The sequence below is a fragment of the Pecten maximus genome, chromosome 2 (assembly GCF_902652985.1).
Source record: "Pecten maximus chromosome 2, xPecMax1.1, whole genome shotgun sequence".
Lineage (NCBI taxonomy): Eukaryota > Metazoa > Mollusca > Bivalvia > Pectinida > Pectinidae > Pecten > Pecten maximus.
The window spans coordinates 54,198,015-54,211,994 of record NC_047016.1 but is presented as its reverse complement, the minus strand read 5'-3'; the positions used below and the strand labels follow the sequence as shown (position 1 = coordinate 54,211,994).

The 13,980-nt window shown below is 37.2% G+C and overlaps 2 protein-coding genes across 2 annotated transcripts in view; both read right to left on the bottom strand.

Annotated features, from left to right (window-relative positions):
* The window catches only part of LOC117343977 (toll-like receptor 4), a 58,918-nt gene extending 47,448 nt beyond the window's left edge, over window positions 1-11,470 (bottom strand). Inside the window, exon 1 of the mRNA XM_033906559.1 lies at window positions 11,262-11,470. The gene's annotated coding sequence lies outside the window, so the exon portion shown is untranslated. The remainder of the gene's footprint in view (window positions 1-11,261) is intronic.
* LOC117343960 (toll-like receptor 4) lies at window positions 2,682-5,854 on the bottom strand. The gene has a single exon (XM_033906533.1). The coding sequence runs from the start codon at window positions 5,852-5,854 to the stop codon at window positions 3,269-3,271; it is 2,586 nt and encodes an 861-aa protein (XP_033762424.1). The 3' UTR covers window positions 2,682-3,268.
* Window positions 11,471-13,980: the final 2,510 nt, after the last annotated feature.

Genomic DNA, 13,980 nt, shown 5'->3' with positions numbered 1-13,980 from the left:
TAACTGGCTCTATTGCTGAATGAACTGCCTCAACCAGGCGAGGGGTAACTCTGGCAGATACTGCCTCCACGACCTCCTCCATCTGGGATGCTGAAAGAGGGCCTGCACTTGAATCGTGTCGCTCAGGCCCTGATGACTCAGCCTGTGACTGCGCTTGACCTGAACCCCCAGACTGCCTCCCTGTCCTAGTGTAGGGGCTGCTTGACTGCCTGGCTGAGCGCCTCTGGCCTCTTCCTCTCATACTTGATGATAAATAATCTACAACTCAAAACCTTACATGAGAAAACAATTTCTTTTCACTTAAATAATTTTTTTCACTAAAAATCATCAAAATTAAGCAACTCGCCCTACATTTAAATATGAAACAAACACGAAAATTGAGTCTATACATGTAATTTAAGAAAATTAATAATACATATAAACTTTAATAACGAACCACGTGCATATATATATGCGAGATATCTCCCTATAACATGCTACAATCCTTTGATCCAGATTGTAACCACAAAATTGATTATTTTTAATCCCTTTTAAAGGTTGTTACAATGAGGTAATTAATTTATAGAGGTAACTAGCATTTCCTGAGAAGGAACGATGCACTCACTGACTTAAAAACCTATATTGAACGTAATGGCGTGCCATGCCGTTGAGGGGGGGGGGGGGGGGGGGGTCCCAAGTGCACGTGTATAACCATTTAAAAAATACTCTGAAACACGATACCGATTAAATTTTTAAAACAACAATACAAGATATGAAATGCTGAACAGTAAAGTGTAAGAAGGACACAATAAATCGCTTAATTGCGGCAAGAATAGCATAGCAAAACTGTAGCCGCATGGCTACCGTGGTCTATTTTCAGGTACACTTATCGGTAAAACAATCTTTAAATATCTGAGTCCGATTATACCATCGGAGGGCAACAGGCCCATACAAACCCTCAATCAATGACAATGATACAGCAGCGTTCAGGGTTGATTGATAATAATGGTTGGTAGCTGTCCCGAAGGAAATAAATCGGACATTTGTATCTCACACGCTAGCAATGGCTACCAAATATCAGGAACTGCCAAGGGCGATAACTCTAATTGCAAATATGGAAATAAACTACCAAACCAAGGGAAGTAACCGTACAGGACAAATCAAACTATATTGCTACCTAACAACAACTTACCAATAAAGAAATTAACCAGCAGTCTTCATTATGATAAATTAAATTATATTCTAGGAATAATTTTTATTGTCGGGCCTAAAACTGTGTCTCCCTTAGATAAGTGTGTTAATGTTTGGTTATTAACATGAATTAAATGAGTTATGACGTAGATAACTATTATACTGAGGTTACTTACATCACCGGAAGTTCAGTATCCTCGTTAAAACCTGCAATAATGTTATTTGTACATGTTTACGTCATATTGTGAAATGTATCTCAATGATCACTGTAAGCAAAAGGTGCTTATTATCAACGATTAGCTCCTGTTTATGTAAATATTGTTTGTTATTCCAGGATCAACTCCTGTTTTATGTAAATATTGTTTGTTATTAAAGATCAACTCCTGTTTTATGTAAATATTGTATGTTATTCCAGGATCAACTCCTGTTTTATGTAAATATTGTATGTTATTACAGGATAAACTCCTGTTTAATGTCAACATTGTATGTTATTACAGGATAAACTTATGTGTTATGTAAATATTGTATGTTATTACAGGATAAACTCATGTCTTATGTAAATATTGTTTGTTATTACAGGATAAACCCATGTCTTATGTAAATATTGTATGTTATTCCAGGATTAACTACCTGTTTTATGTAAATATTGTTTGTTATTACAGGACAAACTCCTGTTTTATGTAAATATTGTTTGTTATTACAGGATCAACTCCTGTTTTATGTAAATAGTGTTTGTTATTACAGGATCAACTCCTGTTTTATGTAAATATTGTTTGTTATTACAGGATCAACTCCTGTTTTATGTAAATATTGTTTGTTATTACAGGACAAACTCCTGTTTTATGTAAATAGTGTTTGTTATTACAGGATCAACTCCTGTTTTATGTAAATATTGTTTGTTATTACAGGATCAACTCCTGTTTTATGTAAATATTGTTTGTTATTACAGGACAAACTCCTGTTTTATGTCAATATTGTATGTTATTACAGGATCAACTCCTGTTTTATGTAAATATTGTTTGTTATTACAGGACAAACTCCTGTTTTATGTAAATATTGTTTGTTATTACAGGATCAACTCCTGTTTTATGTAAATAGTGTTTGTTATTACAGGATCAACTCCTGTTTTATGTAAATATTGTTTGTTATTACAGGATCAACTCCTGTTTTATGTAAATATTGTTTGTTATTCCAGGATAAACTCTTGTTTTATGTAAATATTGTTTGTTATTACAGGATCAACTCCTGTTTTATTTAAATATTGTTTGTTTTTTCCAGCATTAGTCCCTATTATATGTAGATAATGTCCATATGACCGGTACACATAATGAATACTTATTTTAAAGATATAATTTAGTTTATTGGTTAATTTGGTTAAACGTGCTATAAACAGTCAGAGTCATTAAAGGACGTGTCAGGTTTTGAGTTGGAGGAAACCCGGAGTACCAGGAGTAAAAAAACTGGCTTACGGTCAGTACCAGGGAGCTGAATACGATATAGACACAACAGGATTATTATTCTTCAAACAATGTTTACTAATACAAGAAAACACGCATGAACAAATAAATCATAATTTTTAAAACGCTTATTTTCACAGATTAATTGGTCAAAGAATCAGAACGCATTAACTTACACCATTCAGAAGCTATTTATAGAAATGTATTTTTAACGAAGGTTACTCGGCTCCAGTTAAGCTTAATATATTGCAATAAAATGATATGTCAATAATCTAACCCGGTTATTTTAGATGTATTACTAACACAATATCAAGTTGCTACTTAAACAACACGACAATAGAGTAAGTTAGCCAAGCGCTACGTGGCTAGAAACGGTATATATTAAGATATTAACGCCAAATACTGCCCTATTACATCACCGAAACATTACGTCTCTTAACCCAACACTAACATCCCACGCCATCACCTCGCGCAACACCCCGCCCAAACACCCAGTCCCATTTCAACCCCTAAAACCCGTCCATCACCCAAATTCACAACCTCGTTCGACAATCCACAGCATCATCCCGTCCCATCAATTCATACCTAACACCCCGCCTATCACCCGCCCAACACCCTGCCCATCGCCCCGTCACAACATGTTAAGATATAATACTATGATGTAATCGACACCAAAAAAGTTCGAAAGCATTCCTATCTGACTCATCAAGCGGATATATGATACATGTGACATGTTGCCAGATTGTCCTAATCGGACGAGGCATATCGTCGACTGGTATTTCCCCTTTAATGGCCACGATGATAGAGTTTGTACACCCTCGCCGTACTCGTTCCATATTTGCCATTTCAAGTTCGAAGTCACACCACCTAGCAGCTATATACTCTTTCGAGATCACGAATAATAACTTCTTGCTCTTTTGTAAACAGTTCACAATGTTCTGAGAAATAGATTCTCCGACTTCAAAATCGCGCTCGTGCAGACACAGTTGTATATTTCGTTGTAGTTCTAGTTTCGGCCTCAGCTGTTGCCAAATCCAGGGAGAATCCGTTGCAGTGTATGCAACAAATACATCGAAACTATAGGAAGATGCATCCTCAAAGCCGGGGCTGGTTTTACAGTTCCTATAAAAGAAGTATAGAATTCTCCATCTGAATGTGTGACCAATAACAGCTAAAACGAGAGATAAAACTAGTAAACTAATTGCTGATATAGAGAATTGTAACCAGAACAAATGGTCGTTACAATCACCGAAGAAATCGTCTAGGTTATCGTATACATGTTTTATATTAGCAATGGAGCCGTCTTTTAATGTACAGTTGTAGTTTGGTGGATGTCCGTGTTGAAATTCGACTTTTGTTGTTATAATCCACGAAACAAACTCCATTGTATCACACGTACAGGTGAAACGATTCCCGTCCAATAACACAGTTATACCAGTCTCCTTGCTCCTAGCATCCAACCAATCACGCGCAGCCTTATCGATGAATAATAATTTGTTAAATCTAAGATCAATGTGGGTCAAGTTTGCCATTTTAAATAATCCACGAGGAAAATGGCTGAGAAAATTCAAGGTCAGTTGTATTTGCCTTAGACTCTCAAGACCCTCTACGGTTTCTTCTGGCAAGTCATTCAGATGGTTTGAGGAAATATCGAGCTTTTCAATGTGACCCATATTTCTGAAAATAAAATTACGGTTGCTGAACGCTCTATCTAGATTGGCGTCACGGATCACTAAATGTTCTACACTTGTAAGATTTCCTAATAATCTTCTGCCCGAGGTTGAGAAGTCTATTCCGGAAACGTCAAAATACGATAGGTTAGCACCTATAAGTTTAAAGTCCATGTTTGAAATACTCGTGTAAGAAAAATCCAAAAAGGTCAAGCTTTTTGCCATCGAAACATCAATATCACAAAGCAAGTAAAAAGGGAATAAAAGATGAGATACCCGGATGTGACTCAAGTGCTGTGATACTACTGGAATCGTACATCGGTGTTCCTCGCTCGTAGATAAACGCTGTGGTGCTTCCGCAGGAGAGACATCAGTATATCGATTATTATTGTTTCCAAAGACGTCTGGGGACTGATTGTATACATCCGAGAACTGAATAGCGATGTAGGAATAATCTACCTCATACAGATTTACAGCCTGTGTAAAAAGTTTTACTATATCAAACAGGAATTTTGGAAACGGTAATAAGAAATTGTTTTCGCGCATTACAATACGCTGTAAGCACGTATCATCCATGAAATCTGCCATCGCCTCAACATCAATTTCCACTATTCCATTTCTACCAATATTCATATTCTCCACACATAAATGCTGTAAGTACATTGTCATAGATTTGGTGACTTTAACAGCATAAGTAACATCGTATAACCATAATAATATCAATGGATTCACGTTATACAGATTTAAAACTTTCATCTTCCTAACAGGATGACTCTTATTGGTTGTCACTGTTAGTCCATACAGAATATCCATGGCAACAGGGAATGTAATCATGGATCCGGAGAGATCGAGATATTGAAGTGAATGGAAATATTGAAGGACGGCTGTCTCTACTTTTACCCACGGTTCGATATGGACCTGGCAGTTGGACATTTGTAAGGATGTTAATTTGGTCAGGTTCTGGAAATATTTGAATGTATCATTCTTTAGATGCATTATATCACAATCCCTGAATATCAATGATGCAATGTTTGTCATATTTTCAAAGCCTTGCCCGAATACGGGATTAGGAAGAAGATCTATGATAAGTTCTTGAACACTCGCAAGCGATGCGAACACCTTGTCCGGATAGACGCTGTCGATCTGTTTTAACACCGCCCTGGTGTTGTAGGATATATCCAGATGTGTCAGTAAAGGGTTCCTGTGAAAGCGTAAGTGTTCGAATCTTTTATGTAAGATGTTTATTAAGTTGTAACTCATTGATAAATTCATCAGTTGTCCAAGATTTTCAAACACTTGTCCTTCAATGTGATTGACACGACACCTGCTTAGATTTAATGATTTCAGCAGAGGAAGATGATGAAAAGACAAATTTGTTAGAGTTGTGAAGTTGTTTCCCGTGAGGTTCAGATACTCTGTCAGGTTGGATAGATTTGGTATCTTGGTTAAATTCCGATATGTACAATCTGCTGTCCTCTGATCATCTGATATAGTACACGGTCGACAGCAGACAAGGTGGATGATGGTGAGATGAACAAGGTTAACTCTCAAACCCATGGTACAGTATCTGAAAGTAGAACATATAGTTTAAAGACATTATTTTATTACAGTAAATACAAGCAGTATTTCTCTTATATCTGTTTGTGGGAAGGAAGACGAACTTACAAAATATTTTCGAATATAACTTCATATTAATATTTATTATTTCTTGATGTAAAATATATATTCTATAGATTGTCAAGGTTTTAAGTAAATACAGTATGTACAGTGTGTGACCTACTTTGCACTACAATGTTATACTTATCCAATAACTGTATATCAAATAACACCAATGGGGACAGACAAAAATAAATCCATGTGTTTTATCTTGAAGATTCGGCATCTTCCTATATTTTGTACAAATTGTAATCTCAATTCCGTTGTCATGTTGGTGTCTTTTGGTTTGTTTATTTGATGTAATATATAAAAAATATCACAACGTCATGGTTCCAGAAACAACAGAGAATACCGACATAATAACAGAATCTAAAACCTAACTCAAGATCGATAAAACGTGTGGACAGAAAACCTACATTTGTAAATGTAGATACAAAATCAGACGTTCCAGTAGTGTTAGCGTCTTCTCTTTCAGCTACGACATCCGTGATATAAATCTAGGTCACGTCGACATCCGTGATATAAATCTACGTCACAGCGACAACCGTGATATATATCTAGGTCACGGCGACATCCGTCAAATAAATCTAGGTCATTGCGACATCCGTCATATAAATCTAGGTCACGGCGACATCCATCATATCAATCTAGGTCACGGCGACATCCGTCAAATAAATCTAGGTCACGGCGACATCCGTCATGTCAATCTAGGTCACGGCGACATCCGTCATATCAATCTAGGTCACGGCGACATCCGTCATATATATCTAGTTCAAATCAGGGTTAAAGTATCTGTAACTAGGGTTGGACAACGGAATCACTACCGTTCTTTGGTATATCTTGGCGTCGCTAAAATTTTGAGGGGTTTTTTTTTGCACAAAATAGGGTGGTTAAATATTGGTGTGTCAAAATTTGGCGTTTGCCATCATGTTTGTTTAATTTTGGCACTTACCTAGTTATGTAATTGATATGTTTGTTTATTACACTATGAAAGTCTACATATTTAGGAGCCATGTCGCGTGGACACGTGTACACAGGGATTAAAAGCCCTGTGGCTAAGTGACAGGATTTGATCACCTGCCTGAGATATAACATATATTAGTGCAAGCCTATTGTATATCGTCTCATCTGGTTGCACAAGAAAACATGCAATCTTCTCTTTGTAATTTACACAAGTTAATCGATCGATCAAGACGCGACTTTTCCTTTAACACAGCTAATACAACAATCAATATGAAAACAACGTGAATGACATTTAGATGAAAACATACTTTTATTGACGCGTTTTTAATATTCCAACACACATCAACACATATTGTGGAAGCTAGTAATGCGATTTTGTTCGTGAATTTTTGGGGTGTTTAAAATTTGCTCGTCCACCCCAGGTGCCAAATAAACACATCCAAAATATCCCAAAGTAGGGTATGTATATCAACATATTATATACCCAGTTATACTTTCACAGTTGTCTTTAATATAATAATTCATATTCTTCCACAATACCCTGTTATTCCACTCTCAAGCCATTGTATAAATGTGCCGACTGTTGGATATTAAATGTTATATTCCACAAGTGGAATATGACTTCCGGTCTTTTGATTGGTCAAGAATTCGAACTTTGACCCGAGCTGCAATTGTTATTGTCCTCGTCAATAATCGAATGACGTCACATCATCGGGTCCCGGCCGTCACCTGTACAGCTAATGTGCATGCGCGAAATAAGACTTGGCCACGATTACTTTGATTCAAGACGATATTATAGTGGTCGAAACAGGTCACACCACTCGTGATTGTTGGATATGGAATTTATTTTACACTCGTAAGTTATTTTTTAAAAGTTACAAAAGACTTTCGCTTAGTTCATGAAACTTTTTAAAAAAATAACTTACTCGTGTGAAATAAATTCCATGTCCACCATCAACTCATTGTGTGAACTCTATTAATATGCCCAGTTATACTTCCACAGTTGTCTTTATTGTAATAAATAATAAAGTACAGTATTGACCGGTACAGATTCTCATTAAAAAAATGGTAGTTTTCATGTGAACCTGGCAATTCTCTAACATGTTTCTGATGAAACCGTATTTGCTTGGTGCTTGGTGCCAAACAGTCAATATCGAGATTTGTCCTTGTATTACTTCACTGTTGGATGTAAACATGAAACATTAGATCAGAGCAAACAAACCACCACAAAATACAAGCTTGATAAAAAGTGTTAGTTAAATGATAACACGACCAACCAGGAAATGAAAATAGTTTTTTTTTTTTCCTTTTTTTTCTATATTTTTGCCCTTTAAAAATAATATTGCAAATGGAAATCAAAGTTTCGAAAGATAGAACAAAATATATACGATGGTGGTTAGTATCGTTTGAGCAAATTTGAAAACCATTAAGTGTAAGAAGAATGCTTAGAAATAAGTCCTGTAACAGGTAATGCTGAAACACTGGCCTTAACTCTGAATTTATTCATCGTTAATACAACACTTTTTTCTTACGATTGATGGTATAAGATAATTATGTATACATGCAAAGGAATAAAGCAACATATCACACCTATATCATATGATCGCGTGTCAAGAAACATTGCAGTAATAATACTTGATCATATTTGAGTCGACAGGAAGATAATGACAGAAAGCCCGCGTGTCTAGTAACATTGCAGTAATAATACTTGATCATATTTGAGTCGGACAGGACGATATTTACATAAAAATCGCGTGTCAAGTAACATTGCAATAATAATGTTACGAAAGTTGACTGAGTATACAAATTATATACTCAATATCTAGATATCTAACAGTGGCAAGTGTAGTCTCCGATCACGCGAGTGAGGTACGTAAATACGTCCGTGGATAAGCTTGACCAGGTGTAGACTACGCCGATAATGGTCACGCACGGCCGAACATAAACTCCTGGACAAGGTGACATACTCGTCTTCGCTTAGAAAAGTCAGCTCGTCACGTACATTTACAACATCCCTCCCTTTTATTAATAATGGAATGTGCTATTAGCATCAGCATCAGCATTTGCAGCTAAATCGGAACAATAAGGTCAACACCAATACCATTGCATGACAAACTTCAAAAATGCATCAACCTCTCTCGTAGAAGGAATGCAGATCATCCGACAACATTCCCGAGCAAGAGTGTTTCTCCCCAATTCAAGACAGGACCGTTATCCCTGCAGCACTGGCAAACCGATGTCACCACCTTGGGTGCTGCCTCCGGACCAGCGGGATCCAACACAACGTACATCGCCGAGAGACGACCATCATCCCCAACACACCTTAAATGTCTGAGGCCATTATAGGATACACAACCCTGAGATATGGCATGGCGAGGGGCGCTCTCAATAGTCCCCAGGGTACTTAGGGTCAACCACATGTGAAGTCGACACCAGCCCCGGTCTTTATGAGATTGACCAAAAGGACAACGACCCTCATTCAATAGAGCAAACCTTGCTCTCCGTCCATCCGATGTACCTTCGGCTATTCCCTTTACCATAGTAAACAGAGACACTATGCAAATCCGATTCCAGAAGGATAAGGACTACTGGCGGTGCCCCAAGCACGCGAGCCGGCATACTGCAGAGCAGTCTAAGAAGTAGGAGCGACCCCAGCGCAGCACAGCTTCGACACCTGCATAGACACAGAAGACATGCTACTGCTGTCTGTTCATCGGTCATCCGACCAGGCGCGAAACCAATTCGCAACCAACACACCATAAAAACATCTCCGGTCACAAAGGCGATCTCGCAGAATCCGTTGTCGACCATAATAATCCTACTTCGACATGGCTCTACATCCTAAACATCAATGAAGACATGTGAGGAGATACAGCTCCCGATTGAATCAAATATAACAGGACAGAACTAATCATGGAACCCAGTTGGAAACATACACCCTGAACTGTTCATAAACGCTGCTTCGATTACTATCTTGTACGTACCTTCCCCATTAAACTATATCAAGTTCACACCGACTCCAGCAACAGCATCTCGAGAGAGCAGCAACGGTTTGTATAACGCTAAATGGTTGGGCACAATAAGACCCCCAAAGCCCCCGCATGGTTGATCCAACGAGCCACCTTCCTTAGAACCCTCAGTAAGCCCATTGCCCTCGAACTCGCGCGGTGTTGGCTTCATCAACATTTCACCCTCTTCATGCACTTCTCTCCCGACATAAGTTTGTCTGTGAATGAGACTCATAGGCCGGCATCAAGCATTCAGCCGATCAGCATCAAACCAACCCACAATCAATGACGCCGTGTCTAAAACTAAGGACCCTTGTGCTATCCGACTTAGCACGTTGTCAACAATTACAACTGTCTATCTGAATCACAGCCTCACCCTCTTTATGTTGAATTACTTCACAACAAGATGCAAGGGAATTGGCTATTCGCTGCGGAGGTTCCGATAAGGAACACAATTATCTGATGATGTAGGGGAGGTACCCAGTGAGGATCTACTTCGCTTAACCAACATCATCAAGTTATCAATTTCTGTAATGATATCTGCCAGCGTATTTCCCGTTCGATGAACCCCTTCAATGTTACCAATCATATTGACACCCGATATACAACAGATGTGTTAAAATCGAACTGATTCGTGAACACAGCTAAGTACTGAACGATAGCACTGACCTTGCACAGCGCTGCGACGAGTGGCTATAAATAGCTTTCACCAACGACACCGTTTATGTACAGTGAATACCGCTGTATAACTGTTTATCAAACTGCACTTTTACTGCTGACACCAATATTGGGAAAGATGACTGAGTATACATTGTTATAACCTCAATATCTATAGATTGCCAACAGTGGCAAGTGTTGTCTACGATCACTTAAGTGAGGTACGTCAATACGTCCATGTACAAGCTTGACGAGGTGTAGACAACGCCGAAAGTGGTCACGCACGGCCGAACATCAACTCCGGGACGAGGTGACATAAACACTTCCGCTTAGAGAAGTAAGCTCGTAACGTACATTCACAACAATAATACTTGATCAAATTTGAGTCGGACAGGAAGATAAGCATGTCCAATAACATTGCAGTAATACTACTTGATCATATTTGAGTCGGACAGGAAGATTACGACAAAGTGATCGCGGTACCAGACGCAGTAGACATACTTTATCATACTTGAGTTGGAAATAAAGGTTACTTTTTATATGATACGTTGAAGCAAAATATGATAGATATCTCATCTGGTTTTGAATACACAATATCACTTTGTTTAAACGTCTTTCTCTGAATGTTACTGGTGCTGATACCCTAACAAATCCATACGCTAGTAATAAACAAATCTTACCTGTGTCTTAATCTGTAAATGTAGGTTTTCCAAAAACACTTCCCGGTCTGACAAATGTCAACAACGCTGTCGATATGACTTACTTCCAGCTGGATGTGATTTAGTCGAGGCTATATGTTATGTAGTATTTAAAGTACCAACTGTTGATACAGGTAACATAGCGCTTTCTAGTATCCCCGAAATTTTGTCAATAATGCCCTAAATATACTAGTACCTAAAATATATACACCAGAGGTGATTAACGGTGCTATAGATAGAAAAACGAGCCTTTCAAAGCGGAAGTGTAAATCAAAGATTAAAATAATGAGCTTGCATTTTTGCGACAAAAATAAAAAAAAAAATCAAGGTCAATGTTAATGTGAATGAACCGAAAAGCAAGCATACAATGTAGATATCCTTACATTCATGATCGTAGCCAAAGGGCATTAGCTCTAACGAGTAAGTAAAAATGCATGTTAACTTACCCAATGGGCGTATTAGAATAGTTGTTAAATTTAAGTAACGCACAATAACGTGACATACGTTATTTTTTTACTATATTATTATCAAAGATTTGTTTAGTTCCCATTTGATTTTTTGTTATTTTTTTAGCTATTTGATGTTTCAACTTCCAATTACCCTCGATAATTTCTTTTCAATGAAGTTCAATACTTTAGAGATCATAACGCACATAACAATGGGTAATGATGTGGAAAATATGACAAACACTATTGGACGGAATGTTTGGATGAGGTTATAGGGCAGGAGTTTGCGTTAATATCCAATCGTTACGTTACTAGCCATGTAGCGCTTAGCTAACTTACATTGTCGTTAGCGAAGTAAGAGTATCTATTGTGATTAGTAGCTACTTGGTATTGTGTTATTGTCTGATTTTTGTATCGCATTATATTCAGCTTAACTGGAGCCGTGTTACCTTCGTTAGAAGTAAATTTCTATAAATGGCTCTTCAGAATAATGTAGGTTAATGCGTTCGGTTTCCTTGACCACATAATCTGTGAAAATAAGCGTTTTTAAAATTATGATGCATTTGTTCATGCCTGTGTTCTTGTATAAGTAAAAACTGTTTGAAGAGTAATGATCATGTTGTGTAACTATTCTGACTTGTGTCTTTATCGTATTCAGTTCCCTGGTACTGATCGTAAGCCAGTTTTTTTCTCCGGGTACTCCAGCTTTCCCCACCTTCAAAACATTGCACGTCCTTAAATGACCCTGTTAATAAGAATTTAAACCAAATTAACCAAACCAACTATAGTAAATTTAATGGTACGCTATATATAACATTAAACAGATAGCGTAGATCAAATCAGATTCAATTGGAAGACAGCCATATTAAACTGCTTTGTTGAAGTCAGATCGGTAAGTCATTTTGGAAAATATAAATTGACAGATTAAGACAGGTATAAAATAGCTGTTTTAATATATGTATGTAATTCGTATATGATAGCTGTTTACTACATGTATGTAATTCGTATATGATAGCTGTTTACTACATGCATGTAATCCTCAATCATAGCTGTTTAGTACATGTATGTAACCTCATATCACAGCTGTTTAGTACATAGAGGTTACACAACGAGTGGTTGTTGGATATGGAATTTATTTCACACGAGTAAGTTATTTTTTAAAAGTTACAAAAGACACGAGCATTAGCGAGTGTGTTTTGCAACTTTTAAAAAATAACTTACGAGTGTAAAATAAATTCCATATCCAACAATTTCGAGTCGTGTGACCTGTTTCTACCACAATAATATCTGTTTAAATCAAAGGGAAACGTGGTCAAGTATAATTTCGCGTATGCAAATAAAGTGTACCGGTGACGTCCGGGACCCGGTGATGTGACGTCATTAGATTATTGATGACGTCAATAACAATTGCAGCTTGGGTCAAAGTTCGCCGTGTTAGCCAATCAAAATGCGTACAGAGTTTATACCACGTGTGGTATAAACAGATTGTTAATCAACAGCTGTAATGATTAACTGATGGTCTGAGAGTTGATTAACACGGCGTATTGTGGTAGAAATGTATGTAACCCTCATTTCATAGCTGTTTAGTACATGTATGTAACCCTCAAATCATAGCTGTTTTAATACATGTAGGTAATCCTCATTTCATAGGTGTTTTAAGACATGTAGGTAATCTTCATTTCATAGGTGTTTTAAGACATGTAGGTAATCCTCATTTCATAGATGTTTTAATACATGTAGGTAACACTCATATCATAGGTGTTTCATACAGGTAGGTAATCCTCATATCATAGCTGTTTAATACATGTTGGTAATCCTCATATCATAGCTGTTTAATACATGTTGGTCATCCTCATATCATAGCTGTTTAATACATGTTGGTCATCCTCATATCATAGCTGTTTAATACATGTTGGTAACCCTCATATCATAGCTGTTTAATACATGTTGGTAACCCTCATATCATAGCTGTTTAATACATGTATGTAATCCTCACATCATAGCTGTTTAATACATGTTGGTAACCAGACATGAACATCACCTATCAAGGTGAGGTATATGTTATTTAAATTCAACAGGTTAAATGTATCGCGACCTGGATACAGTGTTGATGATAAAAAAAACAACACAACATTAGCTAACACATATTAAAATATTAAAGGGGAAACAAATCTAGATAATAAACAATTCGTGGTAGTGCTGACAATCATTTAATTAAAGATGATATTTAACTTTTTGAAATGTTAAGGCTATCT

What these genes read in the sequence shown, in the direction of transcription:
- LOC117343960 (XM_033906533.1), bottom strand. Translation starts at nt 5,854, where the DNA reads ATGGGTTTGAGAGTTAACCTTGTTCATCTCACCATCATCCACCTTGTC.